This window comes from Taudactylus pleione, unplaced genomic scaffold (genome assembly GCF_031769625.1).
Source record: "Taudactylus pleione unplaced genomic scaffold, aTauple2 ptg000009l, whole genome shotgun sequence".
Lineage (NCBI taxonomy): Eukaryota > Metazoa > Chordata > Amphibia > Anura > Myobatrachidae > Taudactylus > Taudactylus pleione.
In genome coordinates, this window is record NW_028284412.1 from 14,270,050 (window position 1) to 14,292,599 (window position 22,550).

Sequence of the window (22,550 nt, forward strand, 5' to 3'; positions counted from 1 at the left end):
GATATCATACCCACACACGGAACGATATAGCAGTGATATTGTTCCAATCCGTGGTTCGGCCACTATATTGCTCCGTGTGTGAGGCCATTTAGACGTACATTCTGACACAGCATAGGGTTGCTCATATGTACGATGTGCAAACAGTGTGTTTATTGTCTTTTGTACGTAAGTGTGGAGTCTCTGTGCACAAGACAAAGCTAAATCATATGCATATATTTTGCACAACCACTGCATACGGAATCGCTGTCGCAACAGGATTTGCATGCAACTCAGAAACAGGCCCTTTGTACCTCGACAAACCATGTTACAATACAAGGGCTGCAAATAAATGTATTTTTTTTGCATGCAGGGAAAATACTGGCTGATTTTGCATGTAACGAACAAATACTGGGAGCGATTCAATTGTTTTAACGCGCCCAATCTCCCATCTAAGTAGGCAGAGATCTGGGGCCATATTCAATTGTTTTTGGCGCCCATTCCCAAATTGACCAGGTTTAACCGTGTAAACCAGCTAAACTCGTCTAAAGTCCTGGTAAGCACACCCAAACAGAAGTTTGGGCACCCAAAACCAGGACTTTTTGCTGACTTCTGTTCGCCAGATCAGGAGGATGCGAGCAGAAATCTGTGTGCCCGATAGAAGCAACAATTGAATTGCTTTGTCAGGCGCCCATTAGTAACAGCCGCAGGCGCAAATAATTGAATCGCCCCCTTACACTACAATTTAGATTTGAGTTTGCACACACATCTCCAAATTTAAATCTCTGCACATTTTCCACCCCCTGCATGTACAAAGTCACTTGCTATTTTTTGCTTTACTCCCAACTCACAATCAGGCTGTCAGTGAATTTACTAATTTCTTGAATTTCATTCTATATGTAGAATACATTTTGTCATAATCGAAACAACATTGCTTGGTTTTGGGGTGACAGAATTTAATATTCCGGAAATGTAAAATAATACGGTGCTATACATAATGTGGACTATTTTACGGAGAGCATTGGGGCTCAAACCTTCAACACTGAATATGATTCAACAACCTAGACATACGTACATTACAGCCACCCATACCATTTTTTTTATTTGTTAAATAACACACATTTTGCTTTTCCACCCCTTTATTGAACACAATGAAGTAACATCTGTTGTCTTTGTTGAACAAAATGAGATGTGCTGTCCACCTCAAGATGGTCAGCGACTACCTAAGAGACCCAGGTTACTGAAACATTTCTGTACAAATATAAGACTGAAGTTGAAGAAAACATAAATTAAATGTGCTATGTTTGAAGAGAACAAAAACCCTGCACATCAATAAATAAACTTCCTCCCAACCATAAATAACGGCAGTGGGAGCACCGTGATCTAGGCCGGCTTTACAGCACAAGGACCCGGAGTCTGGACGCCCAATAAGTAACACAAATCTGTTACAGTCATTTTAAGGAGATATTGCAAATGTTGAAAAAATAGTTACTCCATAATTAGTACTCACATTTAGCTGTGGACAAAAATGTATCACTCATCTATTTCAGTGAATGGAGAATATTAAACTGTCACCGGTCAGAGGTGAAAACTTGATTCTTTAGATCAAAGTTGGGCAGCTTATATTTGCTGAAACAATTACAGTAAATACCAAACTCCAATGTTCATACTGTAGAGGGACCAAAGCAGTAAATGTACAGGGACTTCCCAAAGACTATTACATTTTAAACACTTTTATGTTGTAACAGATCATTGTAAACTTGAGTTACAGAGAAGGATATAAAGAGGATGCAAAGTGGTAGTTTGCTTTAATTAGACATGTCATCTTTTCTATAATCCAGGGCAGTATACAATTGTTTTAGCCTGCCAGTCTAAAGTGACGGGAGATCACTGGACGCTATTCAATTGATGCCGATTATCGCAGTGATCGCACCCATAGAGGTCAGGTTTAGCCGCGTAAAACAGCTACACCCGACCAAAGTGCTGGGCGCAATTGCAAAAAGTACCGTTTAGGCGCCCAAATGGGTCACACTTCACGCATTTCAGGTCGCACCCCCCTGAAATAATGGGGCAGGCAGGTGATCGCGCCCGACAAGGACAAAAATTGAATAGCTCCGTTGGGCGCGAAGGGGAGCTCAAAACCATTTAGGTGTTATTTCGCGAAGCTGGACGTGTCACGAGACTTTAGTGGTAAAGGACACAAGCTATATAAATATGTTGAGAATATGTCATAGCAATGATCTATGAACTGTATTTGAATGCCAAAGTGTACATCCAATTTGTATCTTTATTTTCAGGACTCTGGTTTAAATTATTAAAGTATTCTAAAACCGGGGTCTCGAATTAATCAAATGGCATTTATGTTGGAATGTATCAGAGCACCAAAAAAGGTTGGGAACCATTAATTTAGCCAATGAATCTCATCTATCAGAAAATTACTGCATATTGAGGCCACAAATTAGGAATTATTGGACCAACAGAATACAAGGAAATATATCTTCCTCTAAAATACTGTAATAAGATTACATTACGGGATGGGAGACCAGAACGTAAATTATTAATATCATGTACTTTAGAACATAAAATACATTTACTAATAAAATGGTTTATATATTTGTTATATACCTTTGCAGATATTTTAATTATTGTTTTTTAAAAGCCAATAATAAAAATGTAGAAGACATAATTTAGTAGGAGAGAAAATAAAGGGCAAATAGAACATATGATGCAGTAAAACACTCGTAGGTTCCCTTAAATAACCCTAAAAAATAAAAAACACTTTCTGCTTCAAGCTCAGTTGTTTCCTTTTGTAAGTGAAAAGCGAGCCAGTTTTATAAAAACAAACAGAAAACCAAAATTTTATGCAAAATGCCATTTTAAATATTGAACAACAAATTCCATTTGTTGCTCAGTATATACAGTTCTTCAGTCAAAGTTTCATCATCCTAGTGATACTAGGTATAAAAGTTTCTCTTTCAGGCCTTGTAGCTGTGTATAGGAGCAGAAAGTGCCAGCTGGCCATTCGGGGCGATTTCATTTCCATTGTCTTCCAGAAGTCCAGAGACATCAGCATTGGGAATGCTATCATGGTAACTGCTGAAACTGATGTTGTCCTCTTTCAGTTCAATGGTCCAAAATGGAGCATTAAGTTTCCGACTTTGATATCCCCTATACATGTACACAGCTCCCACAAATCCCATTAAGAGCACCACTACAATTATAATGACAGCCAGGATGATGATATTGAATTGAGTCCAAGACATATCCGCTACGGAAGATGTACTATTATCAGAGGAGCTGGTTATATAAAATGTCTGCAATGTTGTAGATATTATACTTTTACTTGAGAGAAGAATTTCCACCGTTGTAACTGTAGCCGTTGTACTTGTGACATTTTCATCCAAAGTAGCAGTTGCAGAACTGTCTGAAATTATAAATTAAAAAAAAAAATTACAATGTCAGTTGAAGGACATAACATATTAATTATAAACAGGTTAATAGAATCTATTGACTCAAATCACTATGGGGCTGCCACAGTTAGCCACGGAAGACACCAGGCTTCGTGCGTTACGTCTCAAAAAGCAGATTTTGGAGGTGCGACAGAATCAGCCTGCAATAACCTGAGCTGTTGATAGCAGCTCACATGTAATTGAATTGGCCCTATATGTTTTTACACTGAGAAGAATAACATTACAGATGAGCGTCCATCTGCAAATATTACTAATGCAATCAAGCACAGAAGTAGTAGAATTAAATGCACCACATTCATTTCCTCTGCCTACTCTCTTGAGCATTGCAACTAGCACATAGGGCGCATACTGGAAAAAACACAACATTTAAAGAAGCATAATCTGTATTATCTCATAAAACAGAAATAGAAACAGTAAACACATACCAAGGGCTAATACAGAAAATAACAGACAGATTTTTCAAGGCTCAAATAGTTTCTTGGTGAAGAAAAAAACCCATCAAGAAATATACAGAGAAGTGTGTACACAAGAACAGTGCATCACACATTCACTACACATCAGGTCTAATTTCTCCAAGATAAATCAAAGACTGAATGACACGTAAATTAAAGCAACCGGAAATTTGTTTTAGTTGTTTAAGCAGACATAATAAGTCATTACCTTTTTCGGATAACTATAATAAGCATTGTGGTAGCAATGGAAATAACACAAAATATGAAGGCTCCTACCACAGAATGCAAAAGAGGCAACCTCACTTGTGATATTACTAGGCTGCCTTTAGACGGTATACTATATGAACTGAATGCTACAGTATTAAGCAGTTAGGTTAATTGAACTGTATCGGGCTCTTCCTTATTTAAAATAAGAGTGTTATTTACTAGCAATGTTTAAATATAAAATAATATAGCAATTCATTTTACTTGACATAGGTGCTAGTTAGTCAATGAGGTTAACACTCTGCGTCAGTGGATTTGTATGGTTAGTAAATAACGTGCAATGAAATAATTCAGTTATATATAATGTATCAAGCAACAAATGGAATGCATGAACTTCCTTTCATATAGTGGACTTCCCATACCAGTTTGATGGGACTCTCACATTACTAGGTGTAAATTTACTAAAGTGAGACTTTTTAGAAGTGAGTTTTAAAAGTGATCTTGCCAATAGCAACCAATCAGATTCTAGCTATTATCTTCTAGGAGGTGCTAGTTAAATGTTAAGTAGAATCTGATTGGTTGCTATGGGCAACATCACGTTTAAAACTTTCACTTCTAAAAACTCTCACTTTAGTAACTTTACCCCCTAGTCTGTGCCGTTACAGGAGTTTGCATTCGCCACCATCTCACACTGTGTCCTACCTTGTTTACAGTAAATGCCTTACATAACATCAGCAAAAGGGAATCTCTACATCAACTACTGAGATCTTTCAGAATTGACAGCTTAGTTTTTTATTTCACCCATAATAGACATAATATTCTGATGCATTCATATAAAAGTTATTTAAAATCGCCCAAAAATCAATGTGAGCACCAAGGTATTCAGGAGGACGGCTTTCATTCACTTGTTCCTCACATAAATAATGGCCAGTGTTCTTGTACCCACTTTATTACACAGGCAATACCTAGGGGGGAATTCAACTAGACTCAATATTTTGGTTTTTCGGGTGTGAAAAAGGGGTGTTCTTTTGTTAACACCCAATTCAATTGGTTCCAGTTCTATTACCCACATTTTTTTCCGGTTGCGAAAACACATGGATCCATCTTAATGGACCTATGAGTATTCATGGTCCCCCTTTGATTTGCCCCTGGCTGAGGGGCTCACAGCACCCCCGTCCCCTCCTCTCATCCCCCTCAGCGTGCTGCGCAGCTTCTTTTTCTCTTTATTTATAGAAACTGCTGCTCCATACGTACACAAGGATTTTCTCTGGGAATTTCTCAGCATGTGTCTGGATATAGAGGGGAATTTTCTGTGTGTGTAGTTTTCTATATTTGCACCTGGTTTTTTGTTTGCAAGATTTTTTTTTGTTGTGAATCAATGGCAGCCCAACCCCAATAATATCTAATGCTTTCTCACTTTGTAGTGTTCTCGGTGGAACAAGATTAGATTCTTGGATACAAAGAAATCAAGCCAAACAAATCTCAGTTAAAAAGATATATTTATTACAAAGTATATTATTAAATATCACTTAACTTGCTGGTTAGCGCCACTGCTTAGAATATAAATGGTTCATTTCCAGGAGCCCCCTCCAACATCTGTGCAGCTGGAATCTCGCACTGTCTGCAGGTCAGCATCGAGAGAAAGGCTGATGAATTTGCTTTGTCTTGAACTCTTCTACCAGCCTGCCATCAGGCTCCAAACACCACTCACAAATATGGGTATAACTCTGTTTCCAACTACACTATTGGTTAAATACGGATAAGAATGCTTTAACAAACTAGCGCATGTGTGGACAGTAAAAGACAACGCCTTGGAGATATAGGACGTGTCTAATTTTAAGTCTTTTGTACCACCTTGTGCATGACCACTTAATGCCTGATACATTCATATAAGCATAGCGTTCCCACTAGGCTATTTTAGCGGGGCACTGCGCCCTGCCCTCCTTCTGGAGGGCAATAAGCGCCCTGCCCTCACCGCCCTGCTAAGACAGCCTGTGGGTGCCGTCTTCACCCACGGGTCACAGTGTCCCGCGAGTTGGAAAATGTGCGGTGACCCGGTCAGCTCGCGGGTGAATAGAAGGTGGGCGCATACGCCCGGCATCTATTCTACCTGTCAGCAGCGCTTGGGGGTTGCCCGGCTTGTCCGTAAGTGCCAGACACGCCCCAAGAGTGACGAAAAGGGGACGCGTCTTATAGACACGCCCCTTTTCAATGACCACGGCCCTATGCGGATGTGCACCTTAGGCACTCGCGGAAGTGCCCTCTCTAGCTCCGGCGCCCTGCTTGCCGCCGAAGCTAGAGTGAACACTATAAGCACAGAATAAAACATGTCTTTCAGCAGTCATTTTTGCTCTCCCATTACAATAGTCCAGGCTACATAAACCTACATTTATCAGCAATTTCGCCAACTCCACACTAAAACTTTCTGACATAGCAAGATTACTGGGTTTTTGTTGGGGCTCGGACAAACTACCTGGGTCTCGCCTATGTCTGAAAGGCACCAACCCGGGAACACCTGAGCCCTGGTGAAAGACCACATAGCATATGAGTAAAATAATAAAGCCAACCAAGAATCACCTGAGCCCTGGTGAAAGACCGCCTAGCATATGAGTAAAATAATACAGCGAGTTATGAGATTACAAGAAACTCATACCACCCCCGGGAGAACATACAAACACCACAAGGATTAGGAACATTTGTCCCCATGAGAAATATTATATTATATATATATTTTTTTTTATTTAATTTTATTTTTTTACACACACGCATAAGAAGCCTTCAGAATACGAAGGCTTACTGAAAGGAGCATGAGTCCCAGCGGGATGTATGGAGAATTGCAGACTCAGAGCTAAGTAGCTGCTTGTAGCTCTGAGAACTAAGCCCTGTCTGAAAAAATAGTACATATAACTATACTCTCTGTATAGGAGGCTGTAGCTACAAAGAGTATTTCATGCTTTAGAATGCAGAGTTGTGCGCAGGCAAAGAGGGTTAACGGCTCTAGGCAGTCCACATACATATACACACATTCCCACTAAGGACTGCAATGTATTGCTGGCATTAGTATTACCGCCTCAGTCAGGGGGAGGAAGCATCCTCCCGAGACCGCTGACAGAAGGGAAGCTCATGTACCGCGCGAGGACGGCTGTCATTTTGCCGCGCTGATGTAAGCCCCCCCCCCCCCCCCCCCATGTTCCTGCTGGCCGCGGCCGTTAGTCCCTTTGCCGGCAAGGTGTACAACTAACACACTAAATTGACGCCATATGGCTATGTCTGGTGGGTCTGGGGCAAGAGCTGTCTGCCGCAGACAATAAGAGGCAGAGTCTGGGCAGAAAAGCATCTCCATACTTACTAGTCAGCGCATCCACCAGAACACCATTCAGCTGACCTCCCCCACTCACTGTCGGGTGGGAATGTCACTCCCGGTCCACACGATAAGCCGGAAGTCCGGGGACTATGCTGGTCGTAACTATGTGTAATTCCCCAACTGTACAGCTGGTACTAATGTACTGGGCCCGCAGCAGTGTCAATTAATAAATTGAGCACTGTAGACACACAGGATTAGATCCCGGGTCTACATGCTGTTAAACAAATGCTCATATTACCTAACAAGCCCACAGGTGCAGGGAATTCCCTGGGACCCCCACACTATATCACCCACCCCGTTTGCTAATAAGGGAGTTGGGGCATAGTTACTAGTTCTGCCGCCGATGCGTGGGTGGTAACGGAGACCCGGACACGAGCGAGTGCGCTGTGGCGGGTCTCCACTCTGATAGTGGCCAGTGGTGTGGCCCGGGACCTGGACACGAGCTTGTGCACTGTGGCGGGTCCTCAGAGTCTGGTGGCTTCCAACGTTGCAGGCAGACTGTGGTCATACAGGCTGCCTGTAGAATAGAATAAATAGAAAGAAAGCTAAAATAAACTAAAAGTAAAAAGGGCTGGAGCCCTCTGTGCACCCGCTCCTCTCGGGCACATAATCTAAACCGAAATCAGGGGAGGAGCCAACTATACTTCTGAAATATTTAAAGTGCCAGGCTCCACTCTCACACCCATCTATACCCCACTGTATATGCTCCAGTGTCCCCTAGTGGATGAAGGAGAAAGTGCACTTTAGAAACAAATATATGCTAGCACCCATTTTCTAGTACCCCAAATTTGACTGCACTATTTATTTTCCCCAAAAAATACTGTTTTATATCATTTTTCACCATGTGTCTAGAAAGGTTTAACACAAATTAAGGACACAAAGTACTTTTATTAGGGCTAATAGTACACTTCTGTAATGATTTCCAGTGTCCGTGCGTCTTATTTTGGGGTACAGACTGATTTCCCCAATCTATTCAGTACTTTCCGCCTGTTATGCATTCGCCTGTTCTGCAATTGAATACGATGAATCGCGGGGACGTGCATGCTGCGAATTCGCGTCTCAAACAGGCGAATGCGGCGGAAAGTACATCTAATTGGATACGGGCCTAAGTATCCTAGTCCTGACGGAGCCATGTTTATAAACGTATTCGATCCAGTTAATTTATCAACAGTCAAATTTATTAAGCAAACAAATACAAATAAAGGTCAGACAGAAGGGTTACAAATTATGTTCATTTTTTTTTTAATGGACTTAAGTTGATATTAAGATTTTTGTATCTTTCATAAGTCAAAAGAATTAATGAAAGAATGGGGAGAGAAATACAATTTCCTTCAAAATATATTAACACTAGAGCTTTCTGTAGGATTTCCAGTGTTCAGAGAGAACTGAAAGTCAGGTGGTCAGCAGGAAGAACCAAGGAGGGTAAGAGATGGGCCTAACCAAGGGGGACAGTGGGGGGGCTACCTGGCCAAAACAAGTAGGCATATGTAGTATAAAGTATGCAGAGTCACTGTTAAAGAAAGCTCTCACCGAAATAATGCGTAATGTAAGTGGTGAAATTGTGATTAATCATCCTTCCACTCCAGAAAGCAGAACAATAATAGGAAGAATATGTGGCTCAGCCTTGTTACCCTATTTGGTCCTCTCTGATGAGGCAGTATTGTGACAGGGAGAGAGCAATAACTGTGCAATGAATAATTGAAATTGGGAGTTACTGTATATGCAACATACCCTGCAAGAGAAGGTGGAGTGAGCACAGCAATCACGTCACTTATGCTCGCTGACGTACATCTAGAAGGTATTGAAACAATGCATTTTTTTAATGGACTTTGATCTGCTAGCAAGTTTTCTGTATAAGTCATGTGGTTTATATTTAGATTTACCTTTCATCACTACACAGTTTCAAGCTATGCAACTCAGAGTTGGGCACAAGACCAAATGGAAGCACAGAATGTGGTTTTCTGTAATGTGTACGCACAGAAATAAGGAGCATTCTCAATATCTGCCAATAGAACCTATCTACACGTAGAGGTGGAACACAGAACGGAAGGAGCAGCTTGCATAGTCCATATGCATGCTCCTTACATAGTATGTAGGTTTGGAAACAAGTGTATACATGCCTCTGAGGCATTCCTGTTGCACCTTCTTTACCCTTGTGCAAGATGAAGATGATCATCAGCACATATTTTATATTGGCTGTTACACAAGTAATAGCAGCGGTCGTGCTGCCAGCCCAGGCCGGTACTAGCAAAACTGAGGGGACAAAAAGCGTGTGTTCCCCCTAAAACATACACTAATGTCATCCAGGGCTGGTGGCACTATAGAAGGACAACCCACAGTGTGACGTCCCCCTTCCATAGTATTAACCTGCCCCGGGGCTACTCAGCACATTTCTGCATTCTCTAGACGGATGGGGCCAGCAAAAAATGTAGTCCCCACCCAGGACAAGCCAGCTGATAACCCACCACACCCCTGGGTGTGGGTTAAAAAATTAGATTAATGTTGATGTTGTTAACTACAAATTCAGCAAGTCCTTTTATTAGAAATAAAGACACCACCCCAAAAACACTTGTCCACTAATTTATAGCACTTTCTGAGGCCGTTGAAACACGCAACTAACCTTTAGTGCAATTTATGACAAATTATTTTGGTTTTTTTACATATTATGCAGCCATAGGCATCTCAAGATACATATGGCTCTGCATATTGTGCAAATTGCTTATTTTCAATGGAAGCTATTTATGCCTATATTTTCTGATGTATATTGCATTAAATACTACATCAGACCCTGTAAAAAGTATCGTCATCAGTGACTGTAAAAAGGCATTTTCAGATTTTCTATTCTTACATCATAGGATCAAAATTCTGAAATCATTACCACAAAATGCTCTCCAATATCAAATACAAAGAAAACAAACTTTTAACGGTTAGATTTACAAAGCAGCAGTTCTAGCCGCAGGATTTAAAAGGGAAATAATATTAGATGTAAAATCAGGATTGTTTTGCATTTAATATTATTGTCCTTTTAATCCTGCAGCCTGGATCACCGACAAGCAGCGTCTGTGAAAAGCATCAGCTTAGTAAATATAAGAAGTATTCACCTCCCTTACTGTAATACTTTGTAGATGCACATATCTGTCATTATTTACAGCTATGAGCCTATTTCGGAAAATATCTAACATTTTCAGATACTGCAAATTATTTTTCTTTTGCATAGTACTGGAATTCAATCACGTTGGATGCATAGTGCTAGTGAACTGAAATTTCTAAGCCATTTCACAAATTCTAGATAAGACTGGGGTCTGGACTTTGACTGAGCAAACCACTCCAGGACATAGATTTTTTTGGTATTTAAGCCACTCCTGTATGCTATGAGTCATTGTACTGCTGGGATATAATGTCCAAGTGCTTGGTTACTTGCATACTGCAGCATTACTTCAAAATCTATTTCTAAAGGGGCCTATCCATTACACGACTTTTAGAACGATGCGACCAAAACCAGGTCGCATTGTTCACAAAGTCGTGTAATGGCTAGCCGGCAGGGACCAGCAATGCGTGTGCACGCTGGGTCCTTGCCGACCCCAACTATGTACGGAACATGCCAGTCAACCTGACGACGCTCGTCAGGTTCGGCATGTTCAGAGATAGGAGGTCAGACTCCTGCACTGAATGACGTTCAGTGAACGCCGTTCCGTGCGGGCATCGCACCTCGGCGACCTGAAGGTCTGAACTCTAGTCGTTCAGTCTTTCAGTTCGCCTAGTGGATAGGCCCCTTAACTTAATCAAATGTACTCTTTATTTTGTAATTTTTTCAATCACTAAAATCAGAGCAACATGGCATTATGCCCCCGCCACTATGATTCACGGTAGGGACAAGATCATTAGGTTAATATGCAGTGATAGGTTTGTGCCTAAGATTGAAGGCAAAAAGAATTGTCTTCCACTTCCCCCGCCATCAGTCTCTCAAATGTATCCTGTAAAACTGTAGGCAAGGCTTCATGCGAGTGCTCTTCAACAAATAAAAAAGGAAATTAAATTCTGGGCATCTTAAATAGTGTTGGGAGGGAGCTCCCGGAGCTATTCAATTCAGTGCGCTATTTAGCCGGCCGAGAGGTTGTTTTCCGGCTTAGCGCAGAGCTAACAGCCTCACAGCCAGTACTTTAATCGGAAAACGCCCAGGTTAATTCACGAGAACCTGCATTCTCCGACGTAACTACTACCCGTCTGAGTAAACACTGCAGTGAATTGAATAGATCCGGGAGCTTCTTCCCGGCGCTATTCAACTCCTGCTAAATTGAATTTCCCCCAAATCATGCTACACAGAGTATACAGGCCTTCTTCAACCAGCACAGCCCCACCCTAGTACATTTAAAGAAAGACAAACCAGTGGTGTCAATAGAGAGGATGTAAGCGTTGATAAAAAAATAAAGATGTTGTTTCAAATAGAAACTGTTAAAAATATATAAGATTAATGTCATCAGTTTTAATAAAGAATACTGGCTGGAAAAATACAATACAAGCATTTAGGCTGCAACACCAAACACCAACAGGAACAAGCCAGCATATGGCAGCACCTTAGGATGATCACACAGGAGTTATTCTTGCCAGTTCCAATCATCCCCTCTCCCAGCATTAATACAACAAATGGTTACCTAATGGAGCTCAGTGGCTGCATCTTCCCCAATGTGTTACTTTGCCTCATGCAAATTACTTTTCAACTATTTCATTTGTGAAATTATACCTTTGGAGCTCTGGTTACATATTACTAACCCTTCCGTATTTATAATAATTGTCCTTCTATTTGCCTTTCTACACAGTTTGTCCGTTCAGTGACCTTCACATTATTCAACACTGATTGATGCTTCGACTAGAACCTATGCAAATATACATGCCGTTCAGTTGAGATATAGGCTCATAGGGGGAAATTGAATTGTTTGCACTGGCATCAGTCAGTGAGGGGTGCCCAACAGAGCAATTTAATTCTTTCTTCATTCGGGTGTAAGAGCCGCCAGCATTTCTGCTCGCACCCTCCTGAAGATTAGAGCAGAAATGTGCAAAAAGTCCATAGATTGGGTGCCCTAACCAGGACTGTAGGACTGTAGATGGGTTTAGCCGCTATACCCTGTCTATTTTGGCACGACAAGAGCAATAATTAATGGGCATCCAAATAACCTGAATTGCTCTGATGCACGCCCACTACTTATGGCACCTAAAACGATTGAGATCACCCATAAAGCTTCTTATTGCCACAATAACACATGCTTTAGTGTGTATGTGTGTGTGTGTGTGTGTATATATATATATATATATATATATATATATATATATATTAGGGATGTGCAGGCTCGGTTCTACATGCACACACACACACAATACTGTGCAAAAGTTTTAGGCAGGTGTGGAAAAAATGCTGCAAAGTAAGAATACTTTAAAAAACAGAAGTGTTAAAAAATATATTATTATCAATTAACAAAATGCAAAGTGAATGAACAGAAGAGAGATCTAAATCAAATCAATATTTGGTGTGACCACCCTTTGCCTTCAAAACAGCATCAATTCTTCCAGGTACACTTGCACAAAGTCAGGAATTTTGTAGGATTATCGTCGGGTGTATGATTTACCAATCATACTAAACAGGTGATAATGAACATAATTTTCATATGCAAGTTGAAACAAAACTGGATGAGGAACAGCCAAACTCTGCAACAAAGGTGATGTTGTGGAAGACCGTTTCACGTCATAGGTCATATACAGCACCATGGCAAGACACAAGGTAGTTATACTGCATCAGCAAGGTCTCCCCAGGCAAAGATTTCAAAGCAGACTGGGGTTTCAATATGTACTGTTCAAGCTTTTTTTTGAAGAAGCACAAAGAAACTGGCAACGCTGAGAACCATAGATGCAGTGGTCGGCCAAGGAAACTTAGTGCATCAGATGACACATCATGCTTACTTCCCTTCAAAATCGGAAGATGTCCAGCAGTGCCCTCAGCTCAGAACTAGCAGAAATCAGTGGGTACCAAGTACACCCATCTACCAGAAGTGGTCTTCATGGAAGAATTGTGGCCAAAAAGCCATACCTTCGACGTGGAAACAAGGCCAAGCGACTCAACTATGCACGTAAACATAAGAACTGGGGTGCAGAAAAATGACAGCAGGTGCTCTGGACTAATGAGTCAAAATTTTAAATATTTGGCTGTAACAGTAGGCAGTTTGTTTGCCGAAGGGCTGGAAATGGAGAGCGGTACAATAATTAGTATCTGCAGTCAACAGTGAAGCATGGTGGAGGTTCCTTGCAAGTTTGGGGCTGCATTTCAGCAAATTAAGTTTCAGATTTGGTCAATATTAATGGTGTCCTCAATGCTGAGAAATATAGGCAGATACTTATCCATCATGCAATTCCATCAGGGAAGCGTCTGATTGGCTCCAAATTTATTCTGCAGCAGGACAACGACACCACACATACAGCCAATGTCTTTAAGAACTACCTTCAGCGTAAAGAACAAGGAGTCCTGGAACTGATAATATGGCCCCCACAGAGCCCTGATCTCAACATTATCGAGTCTGTCTGGGATTACATGAAGAGAGAGAAGGATTTAAGCAAGCCTACATCCACAGAAGATCTGAGGTTAGTTCTCCAAGATGTTTGGAACAACCTCTCTTCCGAGTTCCTTCAAAAACTGTGTGCAAGTGTACCTAGAAGAATTGAAGAATTGATGCTGTTTTGAAGGCAAAGGGTGGTCACACCACATATTGATTTGATTTAGATTTCTCTTCTGTTCATTCACTTTGGTTAACTGATAAAAAATAAACTATTAACACTTCTATTTTTTAAATCATTCTTACTTTGCAGCATTTTTTCTACACCTGCCTAAAACCAAGCACCCTTAATGGGTGCATGATGGCACTTGCTCCACAAATGCCATCATGCTGGGGCAGGCTTGCTGGGACTTGTAGTCCGTCTGTAAACATTTTTTTATATTACTAACTCTTTAAATACCATTGTCCCTATAAGACCCTATGCTTATCGAAGGGATTTCAACCCTGGGTTGATCAGTTTGAAACTGGTTAACGGTATGGCAGGGGGACCCCAAGCTGTGCATCATAACGTTATTGCACCGGCTGGTTCAGCCCAGCGCTGGTTATTGTAAAATAGGGGGAACCCCACGCTACTTTTCGCACCTATTTTCCAATACCAGCCCAGGCTCAGAGGTCCAGGACTGGTTACTAATTTAGGAGCAGTGCATCACAAAGCATTTTTTTTAAACATTTATCTATTTCGCTGCTCGTAGCAGCTTTTAAACTGCCGGGTCTCAGACACCGACTTACAGCAGCATCTGAGCCGGCAACTTATAGCAGTATCTGAGCTGTAAGCTGGCTTTTGGCAGCAGCTGTATCATAGCAGCTACACAATATTTCATTATGCACGCCCACAAAGGCGGCGCCGCTGCAGGAGGGACGTTGGCAGAAGCATCAGGCAGAACGGTCGATAGGGAGTTCACTTCAGTTTTTGTGCAATTATTGAACAAGCTGGCAAATATAGAACAAAACACCTATAAAAATATACTAATAAAGCATAAATGCCATCATGCACATGAAACTCTGCCTTAATACTGGACCTATTCAAATCAGTGCGCTGTTAGTCCAACTAAAGGATTTCTTCTCGCAACCTCCTGAAGGTGCGAGCATCAATCTGTCTAAAGTGCTCGGGCCGCGAGGCTGTTTTCCGGCTCAGCATGGCTTTGACAGCCTCGCAGCCGACACTTTAGTAGGAGAATACCGGTTAGCGAGACTAAACACCCAGCTTTAGTTGCGCTAATTGGCATTCTCCAATTTAAGCTGCTATAAACCAGGCGCTACATTGAATCGCCCCAATGAAATAATTATATTACAAGTCACTTAATATATACTCACAATTACTAAATTCTAATCAGTAGTACAATTACATTGTTCTCCAATATGCTTAAAATTCCTATAAAGCTGGTATAAAGCATGCATATATCTACATTTATAAATGCAATAGGATCCAGATCTCCCTAAATTCAATAAAATTAATTGGTCTGACATGTCTATAACAAGTTTCCAAATGCTCATACCTTGCACAATGTGTTGATTTAGGTCTCTAATGTCACAAGCTACAGTTCCAATTATGAGTGCAGGGTAATTATACAAAGTATCAATAGCCATTAAGAAATAGCTGGGAACAATATTTTCCTCTAACAAGTAGCTGTGAACAATGTGAAATTATGTCATAGCTTATTTATGAGGATCAGCAAGTTCTGACGTGCCAAAAAAGCAGTGTCCAACTATAGTTTCTAAGTTTAGCATCTTCCACACACAGTCAGATGTTTCTACTTTCTATTTGGTTGTTGCATAAACAAATATAATCTAAAAAGGCCCATCCCTTCAGTCTTGGAAGAAACATTTCTTTCCGGAAATCAGTGTCCTTAAAGTGGATGGACATCAACACAGTTTAGGGGCTTGTACCTCTGTGTGGTAGTCTGGATATGCATTGCAAAGCTATTACTAACTTGTCTCTTTGTTATACTGTGGATTAATAAGTTTTGTTGAGTGCACAGAAGCTTTTGACACCAAAGCACAGCTAGCTCTCAGCCTGCCCATAGTAGGAACTTGGCTGACATTTATGACCAATTCCACTTCCTATTCATTGTTTAAGTATTCGTTTATATTTGATAAATTAATATAACATTTTTATATGTGTTGTATTGTTCTCCATACAAGTTTATGAGATGTATATAACTTTCTGCAACCAGCGCACTACTCCACTTAGTGTACAATGGCTGCTTCTTGTTCTACTACTGTCAGAAACTTACCAAGCTGAGTTACATGTATGACATGAAAACGAGTAAGTGGGTCAGGCAAGGGAGCTGGATAAGAAGAAAAGGAGGAGGAGGCGTTAGCTTCTGATCAGGAATAGAGGAGGTGGACATGCATGGAGGGAACCAACAGGTGGAAGAGTGGTGGGATTGATGCTGGCCACACACATAGCGATATTTTACCCGATCTGCCCGATTCCGACACATTGGAACGACAGATCGTGTAAAATATGGCCAAATCGTGAGAAAATCGTGAGTCCCCACTCACGATGCGATGTGCGTCCCCGTTGGTCGCACGTCGCATCTTCAGATCTGCCGTGCTGTAGGGCAGATCTGCCAATCTGGGATACAAATGCACTGCAGAAATGTCTGGCTGCACGATAGATCGTTTGAAGATTGGACACTGCAAACACCAAATCGTGTGCAGAGCTGCCGAGGAGTTTTCAAGGGAAATCGTGCACAATGTCGGATCGTGGACACATCGCTATGTCTGTGGCCAGCTTGACAACACTGATCAATACTCATTTTATTGCCTATTACCTTAGAGCGATTTTGGGGTAACTTTGTGGTGCCGTTCAGAATATGACATTGGTGCACTACAACTTAATAATCAGAAACACCAAAAGAAAAACAGTATGATGCACATTCTAGTATTTAATGTGTGAACATAGAGTGAGATCAACGTGATTAAATTATTGTGTAAGTATCACTGTGGCCTTCTGTCCTCTTCTTTTTGAGAAGGAATAGAGGAACAAACCTATATATTATCAACATAGATACAGAATATCTAGAGGGCCATTCCGTCAGAACCACACAGTTTTTGTTAAAATTTTACCTCACCAGCTCAGATTTTAGATGGTAGATGACATAAAGTAACTTTCATATGTAAAATTTTAGCCCTCAGTGAAACACAGTGTTCATGCTACAGGATTGCAAACATGACAAAAAAAAAAAAGTCAAATTTATGCTTGCAAGGTCAACTAAAACGAATCATAACTTTGCTTCTAATTGTGGTAGAACTTTAATGTTGGTCTTGTTTTGAAGCTAAGGGACCAGAGTTTTCATTAAAAAATAGTTTTATATTTAAATATTGACTTTTACATTTCAAGGTCACATTATGTATTTTTTGACCTTTAATAGCTAAAAAATTGTATGTTTCATTTTTTTGTATATAAAGTAAGTTATACACTTAAATACAATCTCTCTTCGGTATAAGTTTCATTTTGGGAAGCCTTTGGGAACAGGAGTAAATAAAATTATTAACTACGGCAGTTGAACCCTTCTTGCACTAACCGTGCAACTGGCAAGTTCAGACTTGTCTTGTAGTGTGTCTCTCTGTGTTCTAGAGACAGCCATCGGTGGGTTTCCATCAATGGTCACCATTGATGGCACAATCGGTGATAACCATCGATGGTACAATAACAATCTATGGTAAACCATCAGTGGTTTGCACCACTCGATCGCTGCCGGGTGTCTGGCAAGCCACGGGCTAATAAAAAGATACAGGAGGTGGGGCTTAGGTGGCGGGGCTTACGAGACAGCAAGGGGGTGGGGCTTAGTTTTGTATAATGAGTACAAAAAAAACACTGCGTTCCACTTTGCCATCAATGCAAGAAAACAATTGGCTCTCTGCCATCAATGGCAAACCCATCAACCATCGGTAGTAAACTATCGATGTTTGTAAATTATTGATGGTCATCCCTACTGTGTGCACCGACGCTTCCCATCCAACCTGATGGAGCTTGAGAGGTGCTGCAAAGAGGAATAGGCAAAAATGCCCGAAGATAGGTGTGCCAAGCTTGTGGCATCATATTCTAAAAGACTCGAGGCTGTAATTGCTGCCAAAGGTGCATCAACAAAGTATTGAGCAAAGGCTGTGAATACTTATGTACATGTGATTTCTTATTTTTTTTTATTTTTATTAAATTTGTAAAAATCTCAAAAAAACTTTTTACACATTGTCATTATGGGGTATTGTGTGTAGAATTGTGAGGACAAAAATGATTTTTTTTAATTTTGGAATATGGCTGTAACACAACAAAATGTGGAAAAAGTGAACCGCTGTGAATACTTTCCGGATGCACTGTATGTGATATACAATAAAATAGGCTTTGTGAGGAAACACTTTTTCCAAATTCAAACTGAAATTTTTGATCATGATTATCTCAAAAAGTGCGTCGACAAAAAAGTTCAAACAATTTCTGGAAATAGTCTATACTAATGTTAAATGTTTTTCAAAATTTAAAAGTGGGAGGATAATGGGTTTACAGTTAAAAATTATATTAAACAGGAGTAGGCGCTACGTTTTAAAAAAATCAGGGCCTACTTTTAAATCCAATTATATAATGGAACAACTAAAATTAGCTCAACACTCAATATTTGAATTAAATGTAAATTATCTTAATTACTTTTTGTCAATATCTACATGTGAGAATAAATAATATAGATATTATATATTCTCACATGTAGAGATTGTCAAAAAGTAATTAATGGTGGGTACACACTGGGCGATATTACTGAGCGACTGCACGATTACAACATCGTAATCGTGCAATCGCTCAGTAATCGTGCACAAATCGTGCACTTTTATGTCGGAAACGACCAGCGATGCGCACTCCCGCTGGTCGTTTACGACATTGTCCATCGCCTGAACCTTTTCTTATTGGGCGTACACACTGGGCGATAAAGTGGACGACTGAACGATAACGATATCGTTATCGTTCAGTCGTTGTTGACTGACTAATACAATGTCAAGTATTTCTAATCAACTTGATTTATATAATTAAACTAATGAAGTCATCAAATCTATTATTACCTATTACTACTTGTAATACACCCAGCTTTTTTGAATAAACTGCCTTGCTTAAAAATAATTTTTAACTATGAACCCATTATCCTCCCACTTTTACATTTTGACAAACATTTAACATTAGTATAGACTATTTGCAGAATTTTTTTTTTTACTTTTTTGTCAATGCACTTTTTGAGATAATCATGATCAAAAGTTTCAGTTTGATTTGGAAAAAGTTTTTCCTCACAAAGCCTATTGTGTTGTATAAAAAACACAGTAAAATTACATCACTCCCACCTCTCTAGCTTAATTAGGAGAGCTGCTATGGCAATTTGAAAATATGATGGTTGTGCGTTTTTGACAGGTTCTTGAGAACTTTACATATTTTGGAAATTGCATTATATATTTAAATAATATTTTGTATTTTTCTTAAGATTACATATATACTATCCATATACCAAATTTGAACAAAATCTGAGCTAGTGAGGTAAAATCAGTGTGTTTGATGCGGAATGACCCTAGAGCAGTGGTTCTCAAACTCGGTCCTCAGGACCCCACACAGGTCACGTTTTCCAGGTCACCCAGCAGGGGCACAGGTGTATTCATTACTCACTGACACATTTTAAAAGATTCACAGGTGGAGCTAATTATTTCACTGATTCTATGAGGAGACCTGCAAAACATGTACTGTTTGGGAGGTCCTGAGGACCGAGTTTGAGAACCTGTGCCCTAGAGTATCCCAGTTACTAACAGCACTTATGGATCACTAATTTGTTATTCTGTTATCGGTTTTGCTAGATTGGCTCTAATTTGTTAAAATACATTAATGAGAAACAAGAAAAACAGCATAGAATATTTGCGTCTCACCTCTTAGAATGTTCCGATATATATGCCAAAATGTACACGTTATGACAACGTTTCCTATTATTTGAGGATATTCCATCTCAAGAACCAATTTAAAAAATCTACTTTCATTTTTGAATTTAGCAACCCAATAATACCCTAAATTTCCTCAAATATCCTTGGCAACTAAACATTTTCTTTGGGCTGTGCAATCAGTGCTGATTAATAATGTAATAAACTATATGCAGTCACCTAGTTGACAATCACTATGTCAACATTTGTATTGTTGACATTACGTCGACGTGGTTAAAATGTCGACATCACACATTGACATTTGGGGAAATGACGACATGGTGAAAATGTCAACGGTGAAAATGTCAACACTAGGATTAGATTACAAATAGATTGTCAACATTATTTATATCATTGTTGTCATGATGAGCATGTCAACATTATGAATGTCGACATGATCACTGTCAGCATAATATAAACAAACCTGTAATAAATATTGTATATATTAAAATGCAAAGCAAGATAACATTATAGGGGGGAATTCAATTGTTTTGTGCAGCCTCAGCTCCTATATAAAGTGACAGGACCTATTCAATTGTTTGTGCCGCAGGGCATAGTTGCGGCGGGTTCCCATTATTTTTGCTTGCACAATAGTAAGTAGTTTGCACGGTTTTAGACGTTTTATGTGGCTCAAACCTGGTGCATTTGGGCGAGACAAGTATTTGTCAACAGCAACACTCGTGTCCATCAGCAAAACAATTGAATACTGCCCGTGGGGCACCCAAAAAACAATTGTATTCGTAGAGCAATTCAATTGGTCCGGGGCCCATAGTGGGCGAGTGACACATGTATGCGCCGAGAAGCATCAGGTTTAGCCGTGCTAAGAGGCTAAACCCATCTAAACTACTGCTTTCGGCACAACAGGTTCCCAACTTATCGCACATTTCTGCTAACCACCTCAGGAGGGGACACGCAGAAACGACCGAAAGGAGCAACATCGGCCTCTCATTAGTCAGAGCCGCCGGGGAATACAATTGAATCGCCCCCATAAAAGTGAAGAATTCATTACAAATTGTCTGCTGTCTTAATTTTCAGTCTAGGCGCCCATTACATTTGGACGCCGACAAAACAATTTCCCCCTTCCAGAGTTCTCCTGTCATCTGTATTGGGGAACACTAGTGCTACACATTTCTTTATACTGTATAACCCAGGCCTGCTTCACTACATCAACCATACACTAGATGCATTGTGACGTCACCGGAACAAAGACATTCTAATGATAAGAGCAAGCACCAAAGCTACAGTACCAGTCCACAAGCGGCAGCCATTTTCCCGGAGCACAAATAAGACCTTTGAGAGACTCGCTAAGCACAGGGACTAATAAGGCAGACACAGGCTTCTGTGGAAAGAAACAGGATGCCGAGCAGCCAGCAAACGTTCATTCATATGAGAGTTACATTATAATAACGTGTATGCGGAAGATGCTGAAGGTTACAGACCTAAAAGCCGCACTCACCTATAGGCGTGCTAATCGTAGGCTGCACAGTCGGTTCTTTGGTGACGGAGAATGTGGGTATCTGTGTAAGTGGGGCCGCGGTTTCCTGGGCTGCTGTGGTTGGGGAAACGAGTTCCCTGTGATTAGGTGCTGACCCTGGATCCTCCGTTATCCACAGGCCAGTCGCGTTTCCTAATGGTGTCTGCTCCGTTCCCGGTGAACTCGCCGCTCCGGTCGTCTCTGTCCCGGAGGTTTTGATCGGCGTCGTAGCGATTGCTGTCGAATTGAGAGGTTCCTGATAAATTGTCGTCTCATTAGACTCGTTGCTCCGGCAGCTACGTACTAGCACACAGGCAGCCACGAATAACGCAATCCCTACCCGTACAGCCATCTCCCATTTTCCTGCTCAGGGGTCTGGGCCTCGCCTAAACCGCAGCGACTTCTCCCAGAACATCACCCAGACCGACAGCGACAGGGAGGGCATCCGAGGCACATCAGTGCCCGATAATGCGGCGGCACGGTAACACCTGCGTGTAACTGGCAGTAGTTGCATCCAATGACAGTGTGAGATTTCCCACCCGTTCATGGAGATTAGCCAATCGCTGACTGGCTCTAAAGCAGTGACGTAAATGCCAGAGACACAGACAGCAGGCTGGTGTATAGAGTCTCGGCAGCAGAAGGGTAGTGCCAGTATCACTATGACACTGTCACCGCGGGCAGGTCACCTGGATACGGAGATCACATGAGCTATAGGATATAAAATTATTTATAGTGATATAGCTAAAACCACCTAATTTATAGTGTCACAGAACAGTGATGGTTAATATTTGTCTCTTATTTACTATGACAGTCTCAGAGTTTTCTTTAATGTGTGTGTGTTGGGGAGTTTGTGACTGATCAAATGAATCAGCAATACTCAGGCTATATACTACATATCTGTCTCTGTCCTTTGGTATTTGTAAGTGAACAATTATTGAAGTTGACAATTTTTTTAAATTATCTTTCTATGGGATCACAAGCAGTGGCATTTGGAGGCCAGGGCAAGATGAAAAATGGAGCCCCCCTATGTGCGCCCGCCAAAGGTGCGCATGCCGAAAGCTGGGCGTG

The 22,550-nt window shown here is 40.8% G+C and overlaps 1 protein-coding gene across 1 annotated transcript; it reads right to left on the reverse strand.

Annotated features, from left to right (window-relative positions):
- Positions 1-925: 925 nt before the first annotated feature.
- On the reverse strand, positions 926-22,011 carry MEGF9 (multiple EGF like domains 9). The gene is made up of 2 exons (XM_088466822.1): positions 21,465-22,011; positions 926-3,400 (listed from the first exon to the last, which is right to left on the reverse strand). Exons 1-2 carry the CDS (start codon positions 21,832-21,834, stop codon positions 2,952-2,954), a joined length of 819 nt encoding a protein of 272 aa, XP_088322948.1. The 5' UTR covers positions 21,835-22,011; the 3' UTR covers positions 926-2,951.
- Positions 22,012-22,550: the final 539 nt, after the last annotated feature.